This window comes from Sardina pilchardus, chromosome 14 (assembly GCF_963854185.1).
Source record: "Sardina pilchardus chromosome 14, fSarPil1.1, whole genome shotgun sequence".
Taxonomy (NCBI): Eukaryota; Metazoa; Chordata; class Actinopteri; order Clupeiformes; family Clupeidae; genus Sardina; species Sardina pilchardus.
Genome location: NC_085007.1, coordinates 26,225,294 through 26,247,215, shown reverse-complemented (window position 1 = coordinate 26,247,215; position 21,922 = coordinate 26,225,294). Strand labels below are relative to the sequence as shown.

Below are 21,922 nucleotides of genomic sequence, written 5' to 3'. Positions count from 1 at the left end.
CATTTTTAAGAAAGTATTTTATTGTAATAAGGGATACAGATATTTTCTCTCTCCATTTTACAGAAAACACAAGCAAACACTTTACAGGCTTGTTGAAAATCAGTGGTGTCTCCCACTACCATGGACATTTTGGTGGTCTGTTATTGCAAATGCTTTATTAATATATAGTTCATGGCACTTTGTTAAAGAAGGTTTATTTCTGTCATTTAAAAGACTACAAAATCTATCAATTTAGAAACATGTTGTTGTTTTCTTACCGAAGAAGAAATCTTCACATACAGAAAAAGACTCACAAATTCTATCCCTGTACAACAGATATTTATTGACTGTGACTTTCTCGCTCTCTCTTTCTCTCTCTCTCTCTCTCTCTCTGATTGCTGAAATCGCTTATTAAATCGTTTTCTGATGTAATGGTCACACTTAAACATACGGGGCTTTTAACATCTTTAGCCACTATGCCCTGTACATTCATTAACAATCATACATATTTTAAAAGCTCTTCAATAAAAGAAATAAAAGTGAGACTTATCCACCTTTTAAAAGAAAAACAAATGAAACTCACAAACAAGTACACATAAAAGAACCAAAAACTCAACAGGATTCTAAGGGGACTTGTTTCAATAAAAACTATCTGACCAACAAAAAAATAAGTCAAAAAGCACCAGCATCAATTCCATGGGAAGGAATTTTTTTATGAGAACAAACACTTTAAAAACAAAAAAAAATCTGCCAGAGATGAAACAGGACAAACCCAAATATTCAAAAAGGGAGGCGCCAGCCCAGTCTTGGCTTACGCTATAGTTAACCCTCCACCTGTTTTTTGTGCACAATGACATTTTCGGTATAGAAAAATAGCCCCATTTTATCCGGTCACCATAGAGTGTGTCAGGACTATACCGTAGTGACTTAGGCCGGTTTTTGATGGGGAATTGGGGCCTTGGTGTCTGGTACTTGGCCAGCTAGGCTGATCTGGCAACCAGCTGGGTGGGATTGAGGAAGAGGGAGGGGTTGTTTTTTGACAGAGAGAGTTCTACGATCTTTTCCTCCGGCCTTCTAAGTTGCCAAAGTTGACTGGCCTGATCTTCATCTCTGCGAAGGGGACAGAGTGCTCGTGGCCCTTCCAATGGAACCAATTGATGCCCTGAGATGAAAACAGGAAACAGAAACACAACATTTTACGTTTTCATATACGACTTGACAACTGAGTACACAGCGAAATACACACAAAAATGTCAAATCTGGCTGGTTAACAACGACTTTTGTAAATATTCATAACAATACAAAATGGTAAATAGTGAATAGAAAGATTTAGCTACTTTGACGCTAACTTTTCTCATGTCTCACCTTGCTGTGGCTGTTGTCTCCATATCTTCCCATGAGGTTGACCCGGTGGCAGTTCTTGTACCAGAAGGCACCCTTGTACGACAGGGCACAGTTGGTGACGGCAACGTCATTGTCATTGTCGTACGTGGAGAAGGGTCTATTCTGGTGGTAGGTCATAGAGTCACCTGAAATTTACAGAGATGGTTAAGCAGAATCTTAACAGCAGGAATCTCTCCTGCTGTGTGACTTACAGTAATGTCTCTAACATGTGTGTTTTGATATTGCCATTGGGTGGTGCTATAACACAACAAGGGTTTGCTTCTTTTGCAATGACTTACGAGCACATGGCATAAAACCTCTCTCAGAAACGTGTAATGTAAATAAGTACAAATACATACAGTAAGAATAGAAGTTATCCAGATATCCAGATTGTCTGGAGGTGAAATCTTACCAAATAGTCTGAATATTGCAAAGCAAAAGCCTGGACAAATTCTGGCAGTAAGGCTTATGTGAACTGAAGGTAAGAGGTACCTGTACCATGCTTTAGACTATGCTGAACCAAGCACCTTCAACCTATAAACTGTACTGTATTTTTATTTAAAGTTGTCTTTCATACATACAGTGCACAAATCTAAGACAATTGTAGATGTATTTCTGAAGCTATGCAAACTGTCCAGGCTCACCAGCTGTGCCACTGTAGGAACCGATCTGAATCTTGTAGCGGCCTCGTGGCTCGCCAACAACCATCTTGTCGTAGTAAGCGTACACAGACTCAGTGCCATCTCTCAGGTCCACCCGCAGCTCATACGGACCTGAGGTGGTGAGCTTGTGCAGGTTGGACAGACCTGACACAGAAGCAGAGAGAAAAAGGATATTTACAGGTGGAAGAAAGTGATTCAGAAAATTTGACACCGATACAATGAACACAAATCAGAGTGCTTTAGTCATGATTTAGACATGCTTGCAATAACATTGCTCTTAACTATTTAAATGGAGTGTTTTGTGGGCTAGACTATTTCCGTATATAGGAAAAACAATAAAATAGCCCATGAGATGTATTCTTACAGTACATTTTGGTAGTATATTTCTAAAAGATAATTAAATTTAAAAACATTCTGCTCAAGTGTTATCATACATCTTGTACTTGAGTCAAGCATGAAATGAATTTGTGAAGATTTCTCTATTGTCAAACGTAGACCCACCGAGCCAGAATTCATCCATCATGTCCCCGAAGCCATTTGTGTAGTTCCTCCAATTCCTGAAGAACTCAGTTTTCCCGCTCTGACGTCTGAGGAATACCTGGTGGGAAAATAGGCAAGTCTGAGGACAGAGCCTTTGGTCTCACAAGATAACGACTTCATTGTAATTGCAATCCTTGGGCTCGGGTTTATTTAAATATGGACTAAACGAACCTATGACCGAGTAATTTCATTTTGTTTCATCATTGTTTCTTGCCCACGCACGTAACTCTTGCTAAATTGATTTTTCTCTTGCCTTGAAGACACAATGTATTGCTCTTTGGAAGAAACGGTCGAGGCAGAATGTGAAAACGCATGGCTCATAGAGAAGTGACTCTCATTGTGACACCATGCTTTGTACTTACCACCCATCCACCGCCATCGGTGGCCATGTCACAGTACACTTCCATGGGCTGGTTCTTGTTTCCTCCCACATAGATGGTGTACAGGCCAGATGCACTCTCCCCATTCAGTAGTGCCTGTGAGCAGTCCTTAGGAAAGCTGTAAAGGACTCCAGCTACATACAAGTCCACACAGACAGACATACATGCACAGAGGCATGAAAAACACACACACACACACACACACACACACACACACAAACACACACACACACACACACATACACACACACACACACACACATGCAAAGATATATTCAGAGTCTTGTCACATCTTATTAGGCACCTTAAAACAGTGTTTTACAAACATTTTTCCTTGAAGGCCCCTTTTGCCTGTGTCTTAGACAAGCCAGGGGCCCCTACCCGAACTCCTACCCGCATACACACACAATACATTGTTTTATTCAACAATCGGGGTCTGGGGATGAATTAGTTTTATTCAACAATCGGGGTCTGGGGATGAATTACCAATGCCTAGCCAACCTTAAGGTTGCTTACGCACGTTCAGAGGTAATAAATAGCTACATGATTTAAATGTGGAACAAAAATATGTTTTAATTTGGATTATACAGACTTTTGATAATCCAATTGGGTGTGTTATTGGGACTTTATACATTTAATGTGCGCAAATATAATTTTGGTAATCTCACAACCTCAGCCCAGGCAACATTGTATGGACCCCCTGCCATCTCTGGCGGCCCCTATTGGGGTACCCTGACCCAAGGTTGAGAACCACTGCCTTAAAACAAAAACCCATTTAAAAAATGCAGATTTTTCGCTGAAAACCCCATTTAAAAATACATGAAAATACAGTCCTTGAAAGTCCTGAATACTTCAAACCAAACGGAACCAGAAAAATCAATCACTGAGAGGGTATAAAAGAAACACAACAGACGTGAAAGACAACCCACAAATCTGCAACACTGTGCCAATTTTAAGCAGGGGATTGTTGCCGGGTGACCGGCGGCAAGCACACACCTGTGGTGAATGTGGTGGAGATGTGACGACTCCTCTTGGCGCCGGCGACAGCCTGCAGCCGCACCACATACTCCATGGAGCTGCTCAAGTCAGTCGCACTGTAGGAAGTTTCAGAGGCGTCGAGGACCACTTCCTGAATACACAAACAGAAACATACACACACACACATACACACACAAATATATTCATGAATACACACAGACACAAACAGGTACACATAGACACACACACACACACACACACACACACACACACACACACACACACACACACACACACACACACACACACACACACACAAGCAAGCAGGTCCCCCCAAAGGACTGCCCATCCGCACCCACACACACCCACACACACACGCTTAAAACTACATGAGAGGATGCACACATACACGTGCATGCTCGTGCATGCATATACAAGGTCAAACTAATCATCTCCCTCTTAATCAGCTGGATTGCATGTAACCTTCTAGGTCAAGCCGTGGAAACATGAATTATTAATCCCACTGTTGCATTGCACTTATCGAGAGCGTATTAAATATGAATCATAGCTTGGGTATCTCATAGCACCGGCTAAGCATCATCTACTTTTCAAAGACAGCAATTCGGCATGATTTATTTTTTAATATGCCCGACAGAATGGAGAAGCTCGCAGGATTCAAGCTCACCCTGACTGTGCCGTCGGACGCCATGAAGGTCAGGATGTAGCCGCTGATGGCGCCGCGAGGGGGGGTCCAGGTGAGCATGGCGCTGTCCGTCAGGACGTTAGTGGCCACCAAATCCCGCGGAGCATCGAGCTCTGGAATGGTGTACCAAAACACATAAACAAAGAGGTAAGTCAACAACAGAGGTTCCCTGTCTTGAGAACCCACAAGAACACTGGTGGCGTCCTGTCTTAACTGGAACTGGAACAGAATGTGGCTGTGTTTTGCCAGTCACTGGAATCCACATACTGTAATTGGTTGGCATTACAGTGGCAGGCATTTAGCTCCAAAACGAATCATAAACACACTTCTGTTGTGACCTCTCATCAGTCCAAATAACCTTCCCACTGAATCCTGTTATTTATTAACTGTTGGCTCCAGCAGTCTCATAAAGCTTGCTGTAAAATTGAATATGACTTTAAGCGCTACTACTAAACCACACTTTATACAACCTCCAGTCCAGACCAATTTAGCACATTAATGTTGACAAGCATGTGCGCCATCAAGTCATGTCAAGGTCGAGGATGCAATTCCCCAGAGAGCATGGAGGTAATTAAACTGCATGTCACGACATTTCTCCAATTCATTTATCTGATTATGCATATACCCACTTGAAATATAACTACAGTACATCTGATGCCAAAATATGATTTAGGCATGCACTGTAAGGCTGAGTGTGGCAAATTCTTTGACTTAATTTACAGTCTTGGTAGTGTCTGTTCAGTGCCATTTCTCAAACTACCTCAGCTAAACGGAGACAGAGGCGCTGTTGGAATGAGAACAAGGCACCGACCTGTGGTGAAGTCTGTGGTGACGGCCTGGCTCTTCAGCGCATCTTTGGTGGCGTAGACGCTGACGGTGTACGGGGTGTTGGGACTCAGGGAGTTCATCTCAAACTCCACAATGTTCCCCGACACTCGCTCCGTCACTGGGGACCCTGCGGCCAGGAGACCAGCACGAAACACGTGAGACGAGAGAACCCGATTAATTAGGACACAACTAATGGTTTGTTTTAAAGGAGCCATGATAAAAGAGAAAGGAAAATCTACCATTCAGACTGGATGAAATCATGTTTTAAATTCCTCATTATACATAGGCTATATACTATGATATGTCAGTAATAATAATAATGATAATTACAAGTAGTATAGTCAAATCATTGTATAAGTAATGTGTTACTACTAATAATTATGTCATGGAGAAAAAATATAGTGGCACATTTCTTCAGCTTGAAGAAAATATCTATTTACAAACTACAACCTCACTTTGAGTTTTTTGAATGGAATCAGGCACCTGTGTCTGCGGTGTATGTGATGACATAGCCGTCCACGGTGGCAATGGCAGGCTGCCATAGCAACAAAGCCTCGGTGTCAGTGACGTTGACCGCGGTCAGACTGCGTGGCATATCCAGGGCTACAACACACAAAAGTGGTCAGCTGATGCAAAACCCACAACCTCCACTGCAATATGAGGCAAACACCGCAAAATAGCCTGAAATGTTGAGCTAGTGGTCTGAAGTTACGAGTTTTTTTCTGATAGCTGAAGAGGTTTAATGCATTTAAACTTGTCTGTCTAAAATGAAATAATGATGATCGGATTCTTTGTTTTTTATGACATGTCTGTCATACCTGTAGTCATTGTGTCAGTGATAGGTTCGCTCTCTTCCAAGCCCTTGACAGCAACCACGGTCACTTGATAAGTCTCCCCAGGAATCAGGTTGGGAAGCAGAGTTTCTGACTGAACCCCGTCAATCGTCACCGTCTCGGGATTGCCTGAGAACCAGGAGAAACAGACATAAAATACACCCATTCTCTTGAGAACAGACACAACAGCACAGATAAAAATGTTGCCTCATCGCCAGAAAGTGAAATAGAAGAAAAAAGAAAAAAAAGGGAAAAAAATGGTTTAATCTCACAGTACAAAAACGTCCATTTGCCGGAATGGCCCACCGGGGAGTCAATGGCCTTTGCACTCTTGACCTTTACACTCACCTCCCTGAAGGGGCACAAACGTCACGCGGTATGAGTCCACGTTGGCGCGGGGAACGGTCCAGTGGACCATGGAAGACGTGGCGGTGATATCGGAGAAGCTGATGCCCCGGGGAGCTCCGAGGCCTGATACGGAGCGGAATCACATGGCGGAGAGAAGAGAAAAGGTGGACAATCATCATTATTGGATAATTACGAGTCATTTGGCATCACTGGACACAATCCCCCAAAGCAACACGAAGGAAGCAATCACCCAACTCCCTGTCATTAAAAAAAGAGATCCATATCTTCCTGAAATAGAGACAGAGATAAAAAAAAACAAAAAAAAAACAGGCAGTAATATGGCCTTGGAGGAAAACACGAAGACCTCAAGTGTATTGGAGAGCACCATCCCATAAAACTGTTTCCTTTTAGATAATGTTCACAGGAAGAAAGAGTTAGGCAACCACAGACCTAATATAGTTCACTTCACAAGCAAAGATAGAAGAGTTCAGACCGGTTCCATACCACAGATTTAACATGCCTGTGTCGAAATGTAAAACCATTCAAGACACATCAACCTGAGAACAACACACCCTTGAAGGAAGGGTTCTTTGGAAGCAGTTGTGAGAGCACACAGAGACGAACAGACTCAACCATCACACAAAACATGCCAACCACAACAAGGCATTATAATTGTAGAAATGCTGCCTTTCCTGTGGGCGAGGGACAGAACATGGCTGTATTAGTTTAAAAAACCACACCGGTAAACCCCAGAGTAAGATATGAGAACAACCACAAAACCCTTGTGGCTTCTTTCCCTAATGTCCTGTATCAGGATGGAAAAGTTCATGCAAATGGTAGTCAGTCAGTCAGTGGGTTTGAAACTGTATCTCAAGCAGATACATTTCAGGCCATCTGAAACATGGGTCCATCAGTGACAAAGAACGGTAGAGGCGGATTTGGCATATCAATTCATTAATGGCAAACAGTGTAAATATGGATTAACAGAGACACACCACACTTAACAAGACATAATGGTTACCCAGCACCTTCCATCAAATGCACAGCGTCCAACTGTACCTGTTCTGGCAACAGCAGTTAAAGGCTGGGATCGGTGTTCCAGAGTGACTCCGTACAGTTCAATCTCATACTCAGTGCCCCCCATTAGATCAGTCATGACTTTGGTCCTCTCGTCACCAGCGACATTAAACTCTTGCGGGTGAGCAAGCTTTTTGGCATCCCTAACTTTGATCACGAATCGATCGAAGACGCCGTCCTCGGCGGTCCAGGCAATCCGGAAACTCTCGGGGGTGATGTCGGACACAAAGAGGTGCTCAATCTCTGGCTCGGCCTCTGGTTGAGAAAGGAATAATCTTTTTTTTCTCCTCCTTCTTCCACTCGCCCATTTCAAAAACCAATTTAAAAGGTGACATTGAGACATTGTAATGACATTGGAGAGGAAATAGATGATTACAATCAGGTGAGAACAGCTATGTCATCCCAGACCAGACTTCACCAGTCCACCATGCTTTGAAAAGTTAGTATACTTAGGCCCGGAACACAGTTAGTCACACATCCACCAGAATGGAAAGAGGGATCATACAACAACCTCTGTGCTTGCCAGGGTCTTTCTTAAAAGCTTCCAAGCCTACTGATTAATGCAGCTGGGTCAGACATGGCACTTCCTGAAATTTGCCAACAGACAAATGCATGCCTCCAATCAGGGCAGCTAAAGTACATTCAGTGGTCACAAACAAATATGGATGTCTTGTGGAGGTGTCAAACATCTCCAAGAGGGCCAGTAACTAGCTTAGTTATTCTGCACATTGATCATTTGTTAAAGGTTTCCTTGTTAATTCTGGGGCTTGTTCCACATGGCTAGTGCAATAATATACTTATCATCTGCTCTGTCGAATGTAATAACAACAGCAGCAGCAGAGAACAAACCAGCTTGAACAGAGCCCTCTGTATGTTTGACCCTCCAGCTATAATCAATTAGCATTTCCAAACATGCTTTGTTCTTATGCCTGAAACTGTGTTTCCCAGATGACAATTTATATGATTATTCAAGCGGAATTTGACACTGCATGATAATGATTTTGTGCCTGCAAGTCCATAGGACGTAGCAATGTAGCCTACCATACAAACATTAGTTAGCTTTTGTATATGCACAATAGCAGTGCTAGCACACCAAGGCGTAGTAGAGACTAAAACTCACAAGAGCAGTGCTTTCAGTGTCTGTTCCCGCAGTTTCTATCACTGGTATAGGAACTGTACCACAGCAAGGAGGGACAACAGCGCTGTGGTGCACTGAGAGATTAAGCTGTCACTCTATAGACTTCTGAGGGAAAACACAGTTTAAATATGGCAACACAAATGTGCGTGCTCATATTTCAAAGGGATAGAGTGGGCGACAGAAAATCCATCCTTTGTCCCCTGTAACAAAGCGCAGCAAAAGACAAGATACAGGAGATAAAAACGTGTTATTGCTGGGACAAGAGTCTGAGAGCTGTCACTGAGAAGGGGTGGGAGTGAGATGTTTGGGATGTACTGAGCTTCTCAACTAAAGCATAGTATGGCTTAGTGCAGAGGTATCAAGTGTCAGTCTGAGACAAGATCTAATAACTGGCAGGCTTTATGTGTATTTAGGCCTATGCTAAGTTGGCTTGACACAAAGCTAAATGAATAATCTGAATTTGACCTTGAATCTGTGGTAATTAATTGCCTTTTGTCTTTTATGTCAGCTCGTGACTGCTGTAATGTTATTGCCCCAAACCAGCTGTAGTAGAGAAGCCCATGCTGTGATGATGTGTGTGGCGTGTGGAGAGTGCTCGGCTTGAGGCGTGGTGAGGTGAGGTGAGGTAGATGGCGATACCTGTCACAGCCACTGCGGTCAGCGGCCGAGAGCGCAGCCCGGACGCCGACACCCCGGTCAGCCTGACCTGATAGCCTATACCAGTGATCAGGCCCCAGATGTCCAGCGAGGTCTGGTTGCCCGGCACCGAGAACTCCTGCGCCTCCAGGAGTCGCCCGGAGTCGGACACCTCTACCTGAAAGTGGCTGAAGCGCTTGCCGGCCGACCGGTCCCCGTCACGGGCGGCCCAGGAGAGTCGGAAACCGTACGGGGTAATGTCTGACACGGTTAGGTTTTCCACTTTGGGCAATGAGGCTGAGGAGATGGGCACAGATGGGTGTTTTGTTTGGTGTGGACACAGAGGGAGAACAGGGGGGTTGGGGTGTTGGGTACGGCTGGAGCCAATAGATGGTGAGAGTGAAGGAACACTAGAGGTGTGCAGTGATTGCAAAATAAGGTCCTTTTGATTATGATAAATAATATTTACTCAAGCGCTGGATTTTATCTGCTGTACAGACCTGAACTACTGTATAGAGATACTGAATGAGACACAAGGCTATAATGAATGTGTTGGAATTGTGTTCATTGACCTTAATTGCTTAAATTGGCACTGCAGAACGCAGAAAATTAAGATGTTGAACTGGGCACCAGCCTTTGGTTCAGTATCAGATGCCTGCTAATATGTAATTATCAAGCACAAATGAATCCTCTTTCTGGGTGCTAAGCAATACGGTATAAATCATTTCCTACAGTATTCCACTGAGGTTAAAAACATGATCTGTCACATAATGAATTTCTTTAGATGAATCCACGAGAAACATTATCATGCACAAGTAGCCAAGTCTGTAAAGTGAAACCTTTTGCAGACATCTAGATACCTCAATTTAGGAGGTCTTGTGCAAAGCATAAAGTCGAGATGTCAGACCAAGACCTCAGGCTTTAAAAAAAAGAAAAATGACAGCCATAAAGCTAGGGTTGCTCTGATGACATCATAAACATGCCACACAGACTTAAATGCACACATCATGCAATGCCTCCACACATGGAAGCTGTTAAAGGTAGCAATTACAGGTAGCTAACAAGATTCTTCCAACATGACCAGCATGTTCAGACCTCATTCCATCTTCATTTACAGCCGTGCATTAGCGATGCTTAAAGCCGTCGAGACTGAAAGTGAGTTCATGTTAAAAATGGCACTTTGTGGAGACTTGCCATATGGTGAATGGGGTCCATATGGCGGAGAGCAGTGAGGGACTATCTCATGTTCTCATGTTAAGAAGCACAGACGTGCTCTCATCATGGCATGCAAGTTTCCAGTGTGCCTGTAAGCGTGTCTGTGTAAGTACAAAAATATATGCACTGAAATGTCGAGGTTATACATAGCCGGGAGTGAAGTGAGTCTAGGCACAATTCATTAGTATGGCAGTAATAAGCGTAACAGTCAGACATAGGCCTACACGGCACTGAATGCCTCGTCTAAGAAAATCATCCAGTGTGAACATCTCACCATGCTGCTGTTCCACATCACTTTGCACTTGCATGACTCTGCCAGAGGGGGCAGCATTGTATTCAGAAATCACTTGGACTGGCTGCCTCCCAGCCAAGCCATTTACTGACAGGACACAGCAGCAGCTCTCATGCCATTCTTACAGTCCTGTGAGTGAAGGTGAGCAGGGGTTTCCTTTCACCTCGTTGGGCCAAGCAGGTCTATCTAACGGCGCTTTTTAGATCTCAAGTCAGTAGCATGAAAAAGTTACATAGTACCTGTGCGCGTACGCGTCGAGACCGGTGGCGTTCGGCGCCCGTACGAGAGGCCGTACATCTGTATGTCATAGGCCGTGGAGTCCACCAGCCCGCTTACGATAAGCTTACGTGTGTCGCCGGGAGGCGTGAGCTCCAGCGTGTCGAGCAGCATTTCACGGTCGCTCACACGAATGGCAAAGCTATCGAAGTGGCCCGCCACCGTTTTCCAGGCTAGAGTGAAGTTACTCGGCGTGATTTTTGATACTGTTAATCGGCCCAGTTTGGCTTTAGGCTCTGAATAAGAGAAAGTGTAGAGCTTCAATTACTCAGGCTTAATGAGTTAGGAAAGAACTGGTCTTGCGACCAATGAGAATTTGGACTGTAAGATACACAAAACATTAAAAAGCAAAAGACAGAGAAACTTAAATGTGTTTGCCTTGGATGCTTTAACATGATAATAAAGTAGGAAGAAAAGCAGTACTGACATGGGTCTGTGATAAGTAGGGCACTACTGACATGGGTCTGTGATAAGTAGGGCACTACTGACATGGGTCTGTGATAAGAAAAGCAGTACTGACATGGGTCTGTGATAAGTGGATCAATACTGACATGGGTCTGTAATAAGTAGAGCAGTACTGACATGGGTCTGTGAAAAGTAGAGCAAGTAGAGCAATACTGACATGGGTCTATGATAAATAGAGCAGTACTGACATGGGTCTGTGATAAGTACAGCAATACTGATATGGGTCTGTCATAGGTAGGGCAGTACTGACATGGGTCTGTGATCAGTAGAGCAATACTGACATGGGTCTGTGTTAAGTGGAGCAGCACTGACATGGGTTTGCAATAAGTAGAGCAATACTGACATGGGGATGGGGCTGTGAAAAGTAGAGCAATACTGACATGGGTCTATCATAAATAGAGCAGTACTGACATGGGTCTGTGATAAGTAGAGCAATACTGAAATGGGTCTGTCATAAGTAGGGCAGTACTGACATGGGTCTGTGATCAGTAGAGCAATACTGACATGGGTCTGTGTTAAGTGGAGCAGCACTGACATGGGTCTGTGATAAGTGGAGCAGCATGCAGTGCAGTAACAATCCAGTACCTGTTCTTGCTACAGCGGTCAGAGCCGGAGAGTTCTTTCCGCCCGCGCTGGCGTAGAGTTTGATGTTATAGCGCGTGTTCCCTTTGAGGCCTGTGAAAACGGTGGAGCGTTCCCCACCGGGCACAGCGCGGCCCATGGCCTGCGAGGGCAAAGCAGACTCTCTGACCTCAACTATAAAGTTATCAAAAGCTTTCTCTCCCGTCCTCCATGACAGGGACAGTCTGTCTGAGGTAACGTTAGAAACAACAATCCCGTACAAGTCGGGCGGTTTGGCTACGGAGAAGAGAAAAGGGTAGGTGTTTATTTTCTCTGGCTATTGCTCGATGTCTCTTTTGTGTTTCTTTTTTCTATTTTTTTTTTGTCCAGAAACCATCCACAGTTAAAGCTAAAATGTATCAGCAAGCATTATCATACACAAACAATTTCAACCACCATTTGACATTTGATGTGGTCATCCATACACATATGATATCATAGGACATTATGAAGTAGAGTAAAGAAGAGGAAATACCTGTGGTTGCAACAGTACTGATAGCGTGAGTTCTTCTTCCTTTCATAACACCATAGAGGTAGGCAATATAATCAGTGCTGGGCTCGAGCCCTGTGATGTCATGCGACATGGTATTGTGGGAAACGTTTAGCTCAACTGGCTCCTTTTGCCAGCTGGTATCAATGACCTCCAGGATGAAACCCTCAAATCCACTCTCTGTGCCATTCCAGGACACGGAGAAGCTTTTATGGGTTACATTAGACACATACAGATTGCCAACCACGGGGGCTTTCACTATAGAGAGAAACCATCATTGGATTTCAGTTCAGTTTCAGTATGGTAGTGCATCTTTAAGTCACTGAGAAACGGCATACACTTCTTCAAAGCAAAAAGCTTTCTGACAGTACAATGTCCAATGCATCTCCTTAAAGATAAAGAGCTTTCTAAAAAATATACTATGCTACTCACCTTCCAATTTGCATGGAATGCACACATGCTCTCAAAATGCTGTGTTGGGTGTACATAGTTTTGAAATGTTACAGTATTAGCATAGGATATTGAGATAGATCAAAACAAAGTAAATAAATGTCTATGACTTTTTAAAATGACTATTATCATGATGTGCTACGTGCCATGGTTGATCATTGATCACTGATCAATCAACATTGTGTTTTCCCTTATAATGTTGACGTTGGGGCAGAGCTTTTGTTACAATGTGATTCATTAGATCTATACAATACTCAGCATAAACTGATGTGCCACCACATCAAAGACTTGGAATGCAAGCATATAGAAAGCTGCTATAGAAGAAAATAACTTAAGAATTTCTTGACTAATTAAGAAATTAAATTAGTAAATCATCTAAAACTGATATGGCCTATAAGTAAATATTGGATGTGTTATTAACATATTGTAAGTGACAACTTGGTTTTGAGACAAACATGAGATCTAAAAAATCTACTATTATAATCTAAAGAGCACATTCATAACAGAAATCAGAGCAACAGACAGAAGGAAATAAAAAAAAGATGGACCTCAGTGGTATGCTCCAGAAAGACAGAAGGCTGAAGGTCATTGAGGTGTCAAGACATGTGAAACAACGGGATGACAAGATTTCTACGCCCATAAAAGAGAACGGGTCCTCACCATGCTTCTCTGATGAGTCTTTAAATAAAAACTCACATGACCGTGAAGTTGCAGTCAGGTATACTTGTTCGTTTTATCTCAAGTTATCCATCTCTACATTTTAATAGCTGTCACTGAAATGGATACTGTGACAGAGATAAATGGCCTCTCAGACACTCCTTGGCTCTTCAATCAGTGACAAAAATATATCAACTCAATCTGGCTGTACGAACCAATCAGGAGTGTTTAAAAGAGACAGGCATCTCTGTCTGACAATTATAATTAAGTTAGAACGAAGGTAGAAAAAATAACCAACTTCTCTTACTTCAAATGAAGACAAAAATGATGAAGGCTGTCCATTAAACATTTTTGTCAGGACTTACATAATTATGTAAGAATGCAACTCTTGTATGGGGATGTGTTAGTATGACAGGGGACGAATGTGAAAAGAGAAACGTTCTGTTTCTAAAATCTAAGCCAAAGCATTTCAGGAATGTTAGATACATGCACGTACAAACAAAGATGGAACAGTTTCATAACCATAGAAATACCAGGGGAGAAATAACTATTTTCAGTGATCCGTGTGTTTGTGTCCTAAATCTCTTCCTTAGATATAATAAAAAAAAATATATATATAAATGCAACCACCAGGTATTTCCAGTAGAAATTGTAAGACCATCGCATGACTAAGGTGTTAATTTATGCTCTATACTCAGTTGTTCAGACTGATTGGTTTCGCCTTGAATGACAAGGTGATGACAAAACTCTTTGATGAAGTCATAAATTTCAACACTCAGCACAGGCACGACCTCGACAGGCATGTGGTCAGACTGTTAATGGACAAACGCCATGACACGTGATGATGTACGAGCATGAGAGATGGAGTGAGACGATAGTAATGATTGTGAACTCAGGTGGTGGACAGAGGATTCGTACGAGAGTATTGACGAATTTTGCAATCACTGCAGCACATCATACACAAACTCACCACAATGCAGGTGATAAGGAAGATGGAGGCCATGCATGTGGGTAATGGGATGTGGTGGGGATGGAGGATGGAGGATGGAGAGGGTGCGAGCGCTGAATTCAGCAGTGTGGAGAGCTAAGCCCCACACAAACACACACACACAACCCACTCTTGTACAGGCCCAACTGACACAGTGGCTGGAGGGTATGGGTGAGATGAGGTATATGCTGGGTTAGAAAATGGTTGGTTATCAGTCACTGCCAGCGTTTCCATACAACAACATGGCAGTGTTTTGGTTCACGCAGGTTACTGGCTTGCTCCGTGCATTGACTCTGGATGCTTTAGTGAAGGGGGGGGGGGGGGGTTTGAAGTGAAAGAGGAAGGAAGTGAGGAGAGGCGGGCTCCTCGCTTGACACCACAGATTCCCCCAAAACTGGAAAAGAACAGATGAAGGGTCAAAGAGAGAGAAAGAGAAAGAGAGGAGGGAAGAAAAAGTGAAAGAGAAAGAGAGAGTATGATGAATAAAGGAGACTGCCGCACTCCTCTGCTGCGGTCGATACCTGTGGTGGCGACAGTATAGACAGGCCCCAGGAGGTAGCCCTTGTGGAGGCCATAGAGAGCGATCATATAGGTGGAGCTGGGGCTCAGGCCGGACATGAACAGACTGAGGGCGTCGCCGGACAGCGTGAGATTCTGCCGCTCAGGGCCGCCCTCCAGGTTGGCCACCTCGAGGACAAAGCCCTCAAACTCGCCCACCTCGATGGTCCAGGACACGTTAAAGCTGTCCCAGGACACATCGGACACCGTCAGGTTCCCCACCTGCGGCTTCCGCTCCTCTGAATGACAAACACATCACAGCCGGGGGTCAGTCACAGTGTGGGGAGAGAGAGGGTGGAGGTTTATGATGGTTAGGCTGAAACTTGAAACACACACACACACACACCCACACACACACACAAACTGACACCCACTTAAGTATTCAGACACACACACACACACACACAGACACATGGTTGTACACACAGACATGCACATGGTGGTGGCTTTGATGGCAATGGTGATGATCGTGGAAGACGATGAAGGAAGGAGAAAAAGACCGCTCTGTGTCAGTCAGGAGTCAGAAAACTATGTTGACTTTTTTGATATTGCACCATTACAGAAATAGCAGGAGTCAGTAAAAGCTTAGCCTGAAAAATGAAAGTGCTGGGAATAATATTTTGATGAGAAAGTGGGAATATTGAAGAAAGAGCATTAATATTTATGATACTCATAGGGGGTGGGTGCTAAATGTTTGAACACATAACACATAAGTGTTCTTTGAAGTTTGAGAAAAAGGGAAATTCTCCTTAGACAATGTTAGTTGTTATTCTGCAAAGGGGGTAACACACATCATTTTTCAACCATGCAAGGGGAAAAAAACTTCAAACAAAACTGAACAGCTGAAAGAACATGTTAAGAAAGAGGGGCCACATGGTGCTTGTCTCTAGCCGAGGAAATTGTTGTTTTCCACAAAGTGAAGCTGATCAGGAGCCCTAAAAACCTGCAAGGGAACTTTGTCCCCATTTTCAACATGGTAGATTTCATTCGTTAGGAAAAGGAGAGAAGAGAAGTTAGATAAGGCGGTAGTAGCGTTAGGGCCAAGTGAAGGATGACGACAGATGATAACTAGCCTGTGTTTTAGAGGGATGTACAGTAGTAGCTGATGTCCATGTACCTTTTGTTGTGTTAGCAAGAACAGAGATTGGTTGTGTTTGTTCTCCCTCCACCATCCCATACACAGAAACCTCATATTGTATCCCAGGGAGTAAACCATCAATGTGGGCACTCCTGGTGCTGCCGGGCACCACTGTAACCTGTGTTAGTGCTGTGGGTGTCGAGGGAGCCAGCACGACTCGGAAGCTATCGAACGCAGCCTCCGGGGCTGACCATGTGAGCGCCAGGCTGCTCTGTGTGATGTTCGTGACACTGAGGTCACTTGGGAGGGCTAGACCAGAGCCCTCTGGCCCAGCACCCGAGGCCCCCTCAGCTGGCACTGCCCTCTCAGTTGGCATAACCCCTGCCGCTGGCATGACCCCTGCAGTTGGCATGACCCCTTCAGTTGGCACAGCGCCTGTCACTGGTGCCTCTGTTCGGGGAATGGTCAGGCTAATAGCTGTAGGTGGGACTGCTGTTTCAGGAGGCAACTGGCTTGTGGGAGCACTTTTTAATCTCAAAGCAACAACATCTGGAGAGGTAGACTTGGGTGCTAAACAAAAGTACATTCAGAGGTTTAAGAGCAGAAGACTGTTAAAAAACAACAACTACAAAGAGGTAAGATGTAAAGAGGAGGATAAACCTGTGGAGAGAGGACTTTAGGTTAGGAGCGTTATTGATCGACTCACACGACCAGACACAACACTACAGGCCTGCTAGACCATTATGTGTGTCTGAAGAAATACTGTGACCTCCTCATTGGGGCGTTACTGTCATACTGTAGGTGTAGGTACTTGTCATTTGATTTCAACAAGCTTCAGTCTAATGCAGTTTACAGCACAAGAAAAAAGGGGTTTTGTCTGGAGCACATGGCTCATGAAGGAACATGCAGGGCTCTTTCTTTCATGATGGTCACATGCAACGTTGTGCTAGCCATCAAAAATGTCTGAAAAATCTTAGAAACATGGTTCAAATCCTTACGAACAGTTGTGAATGAGTCTATGATTGCCCTGACTATGGTAGCGAGTAGCGACTGATAATTATAGAATTGTACCCTCTCACTGTCTTAGGAATTCAACCATATCATGATTTAATAGCATGATATTTTTAATGCTATCATGCTGTTTTTAATAGCATGATATTTTTATCATGCTACTGTTACATTCCAGACATTTAGGCCAGTTGAACGGAAAATGATATCTGACTCCTGATATATGAACTCTTCGCTTCAGGGAATTCCTATAACCTTGACACATGCAGGGGTATTATTCGCACTCAGCCGCCAAGGCATTAATGGCTACATCCAAAGCCATTAATTATTGAAGGGTTTGCGTAGTCCGCCAGGGCAGAAGTACACAGCACACTTCAACCTGGATGGGGAAGCCATTCACTGCCAAGCAGTCTTCTTTCTCATGGGACTAACATGCAAGGGGTCGTGGGGTTTCAAAATCCAACATGCAATCTGCGGTTGTTCCTCTGTGCAGGTATGGCACACAGTGGGAACAACAGTAACACTGGAGCAGTAACACCTTGTGGAACGTCTGTCATTTGAATGTAATCATGGCATGGCACCAAAACCAGTGAAATACTGTAAACGGCAGTGCATCTGTCAAGGGAAATGGAGTTTACATTTCTTCTGCCATTGCATGTTTTATTTATGCATGTCTGGTGGGACAGAACTCAACCCATCGCTCACGATAAACAGACAAAAGAGCTTATGATTAGTAGCATGCCATGTTTACGATAGAATTACAGAATTGGCTCCTGAAGGTGTTAAGTGTTACCCAAAAATGGTGTCGACATGGAACAGTGAGGTGAGCTAAATGGCTTTGTTGGCACGGTTCGGCAGAGAGTAACTGCTTTGCTTCTCACAGCTTAGCATGGGAGGAAATCCAAGCTCACAATATTATCTTATTCTGTCAAATGTCAAAGTTCAGTCTCAGTAGAGAGCAATAATGCTTCTTCTATGCAAATCCTTTTTGTGTGTTGGCAGCTCTTGGTTTGAACAAGGAAGTCTTGATAACCTTTAAACTATATATACCAAGAGTTGACTGCAACAGAATATGTGTGGATGGCCGGTACAACAACAGAAAAGGCAAACCTACTTGTTGACAATTATTAAAAGGATAAACGATTGATTATCTGCATTTTTCCCCTTTCCATTCTTTCTCATGGAAAGCAATACTCTCTGTTGTGCAGGTGGAGATGAAGGCATGCATGGTGAAGTAAAATGGGATGGAGAAGTGGGGTGATGTTTTGTTTTTGTTATCACAAATGTTTCAAATGAAGCATGTTAAGTGATCAGGACTGTGATTCAGTCATGCTAACCGCTCGACCATAATCAATATGGGAGCAAGGTCATAACGTATGCATGCACTGTCTGTGGGGGTTGGAAGGCTTGCTCTCGCTGTTGTAATCTCATCGCTCCACACACGTCACAGTATTTCTCTGAACGTTTTCCAGTAAGTAAAAAGTCGTGCTTGTCTGGCATGCGGGCTTAAAACGGAATTTTATACCTGTTACTGCAACAGCTTCAAACGGCGAGGACCTTTGGCTATTGATTACTCCATAAAGCCTTACTTGATATTCCGTGGAGGCGTTTAGGCCACGGATTCTAGTGCCTGCTGCATCTCCTGCGAGATAGATCTCCCGGCTGTCCCGCAATCCAGATACATCTGCCAGCTCTACTGTGTAGCTATCGTACAGAACGTCTGCCTTCGATTCCCAAGACAGATCGAATCCGTCAGACGTGACGTCCGAGACTGTCAAGGTGCCTGTCTCATCGTCGGGCTCCTGCCCAGAGACCTGGGTCAGTTCAGGAGTGTCTATTGGCAGAAAACTAATGATATTGTCGTCGGCGCTTGTCGGAGCTGAGAGCTCGGGAACTGATTCGGCTAGATAGAAAGTGAACGACGCTACAGGAGAGAGACAGAGAGATACACATAGATACACACATGAACACGAGGGAGGGAAGACTTAGTGAATACTGGCTCTGAACCAGGCCATTATAAGATGTGTATTGAAGTGTGTATTTATGCATGTCCTTGTTTTAAATAATTGAATTAAGTCAGTGTAGCATTCCATATGTGACATCCCAATGACTGATAGCAACTGATTATGAACGGAATGGACATATTTTCACTGAAATGTTTCCAAATCCATTGTGGTAAACCCTGTGGAGTCAAAATCATTTAAAAGGAACATGTCCACAGATATAAGTAACATAATATCTATAATACACACAGTTGGCCTTGTATCACAGGAGTGTCTGAAGGTGTATGAACCAAAAGGCTCACCTGTGGAAGCAGATGTACTGACGGGCTCGCTCCTCTTCCGCCCGCGCTCCGCCACCAGGGTGATGGTGTAGCGCACGCCTGGGGTGAGACCGGTGAGGGTGTGGGTGGTGGCGTCACCCGGCACCTCCAGCTCGTCTCGTCTGCCGTCCGCAGACTCCACGGCCAGCCTGTAATTGCCGATCTTGGCCCTCGGCCTCTTCCACGCCGCGGTCATGGTCGTCTCGGTGGCCTCGGTCACCTCCAGGTCCCTCGGTGGGTCCAGGTCTGCGCGGAGGAGGTGGAGTTGAGAAAGAGCGAAATATAAAAAAAAAGAAACAAGACACCATGTGGCAGGACTAAGTACATTAGCGGTGAGAAATTGCGGGCGACAAGTTGTCCCAGACAGTTGGGCTTGAGGTTATTTGTGGATGACAGGTATGCGGGGGGGGGGTTTAAGGACTAGCCCCGGTGTTAACATTCATAGCTGTGTTGCACTCGCTCTGTTCCAACACCACCACGGCCTCACTACGTGTCAGGCTGTCAGAGCACCAAATAGGGCCACGTGGGACCTCCTCTCCCCCATGCTGAAGGCCAGCGCCTGGGGACAGGCCCTTGAGCTGCATGCTAACGGCGCGGAGCTCCTACCGGTCATGGCGGTGACTGTCGCTGGCAGGCTCTCCCTCTCATTTTTCACAGCGTTCACGCCGATGCCATACTCAGTCCCTGGCTTCAGGCCTGGTGCATGGAAAAAGAAAGGAAATGCTTTCTTGTCAAACACTTAACAGTATTTAATCTACTTGTCCAGACATTAATCTTTTTTTTTTTACTTAGATATGAAGTAAAATTACATTTTGCCTCAAAAGTATAAGTTATTTTGTAACTGTAGTTGTATACAATAAAACACATATGAATACCTCTATGTACAGTATGCACACATATTTGCACAATATACAGTATGTACACAGCTTTGGAGAAAATGTCACATTGCACATTTTTCTGATGTCCTCCTACGGTTGCTAAGTGACATTCAATGAGTTGACACTCATATTCAAATGAGCAGTGGTCTCTTAATTGTGACTATGACTCTTTAAAGAGAGACCCCAACAGACCATAATGATCCTGTCTGTCACCCTTACCTGTGATGGTGACCTCCGTCTTATCTCCTGCTCCCTCAGGGAAAAGCTCCTCTCCATGAGCCGTTCCAGACAGGGGGCTGAATTTGACCCGGTACTTGCTCACATCAGCCTGGCTGTTTGTCCACCCCAGGGTCACAGTGCTGTCTGTCTGACCCACAACCTGGAGATCTATGGGGGCATCTAGGTCTACAGAGCAGCAACAGACAAGGCAAAAGCAAGTTTAATTGTATAGCATATTCATACACAGAGACAATTCAATCCGCTTTACAGTAACAGGGCAACAAGAACAGATAAAGACTAAGAAAAGATAGGAATATAATGAAAAGAAGGCAAAGTACACAAGAATAGGATGATTAAAGATAAGATAAGACTACATTCAGCATGGTGTCTGGACATGACTCATCCAATTCTCTCTAGGAGAGCCCTGAAATGAGTAATGCAAGAGTAATCCTGACTGCTCATAACACACAAAAACAAGACTACAAATTGTCACCACTCACATTATGGTTATGGTTATGATTATGGTTATGGGATTTGGCAGACGCTTTTGTCCAAAGCGACATACAAATAATTAATTGAAAAGTGAACAATTTAAAAAGCTGGTCAGACTACATTAGGAAGAATAGCAATAATAAACAATTAGTGTGTGTATAGTAGGGCTGTGCAATTAATCAAATGAATCGATCAATCATGATTCCAACAATAATTATTATGAAAGTAACATAATCGAAATACAGTACAATGATTATTTTGCTACATTCAGTTTCATAACAGTGCTCTCCTTTTGTCTTCAGTTGTTGTGTGGATGATCTTTTTTCAATGTGTATTTTTGCTGTTGTACTATATTTAAAATTCAATCAAAACAAATAAAAAATGTACATTTTGATCCCTGACTAATCACGATTAATAATCGTGATCT

The 21,922-nt window shown here is 43.8% G+C and overlaps 1 protein-coding gene across 2 annotated transcripts in view; it reads right to left on the bottom strand.

Annotated features, from left to right (window-relative positions):
• Positions 1-11: 11 nt before the first annotated feature.
• The window catches only part of tnca (tenascin Ca), a 29,311-nt gene continuing 7,400 nt past the window's right edge, over positions 12-21,922 (bottom strand). The window contains exons 7-22 of one of the 2 annotated variants that reach the window (XM_062554017.1): positions 21,004-21,189; positions 20,513-20,602; positions 19,889-20,152; positions 15,461-15,736; positions 7,694-7,966; positions 6,635-6,757; positions 6,272-6,415; positions 5,937-6,056; positions 5,437-5,580; positions 4,608-4,738; positions 3,941-4,073; positions 2,927-3,078; positions 2,526-2,622; positions 2,007-2,168; positions 1,345-1,508; positions 12-1,141 (exon numbers count right to left, since the gene is read on the bottom strand). In XM_062554017.1, coding sequence (XP_062410001.1) covers positions 1,031-1,141; positions 1,345-1,508; positions 2,007-2,168; positions 2,526-2,622; positions 2,927-3,078; positions 3,941-4,073; positions 4,608-4,738; positions 5,437-5,580; positions 5,937-6,056; positions 6,272-6,415; positions 6,635-6,757; positions 7,694-7,966; positions 15,461-15,736; positions 19,889-20,152; positions 20,513-20,602; positions 21,004-21,189 — 2,570 coding nt within the window. In that variant the 3' untranslated portion in view covers positions 12-1,030. The remainder of the gene's footprint in view (positions 1,142-1,344; positions 1,509-2,006; positions 2,169-2,525; positions 2,623-2,926; positions 3,079-3,940; positions 4,074-4,607; positions 4,739-5,436; positions 5,581-5,936; positions 6,057-6,271; positions 6,416-6,634; positions 6,758-7,693; positions 7,967-15,460; positions 15,737-19,888; positions 20,153-20,512; positions 20,603-21,003; positions 21,190-21,922) is intronic. The other variant, XM_062554018.1, reaches the window with a different exon arrangement.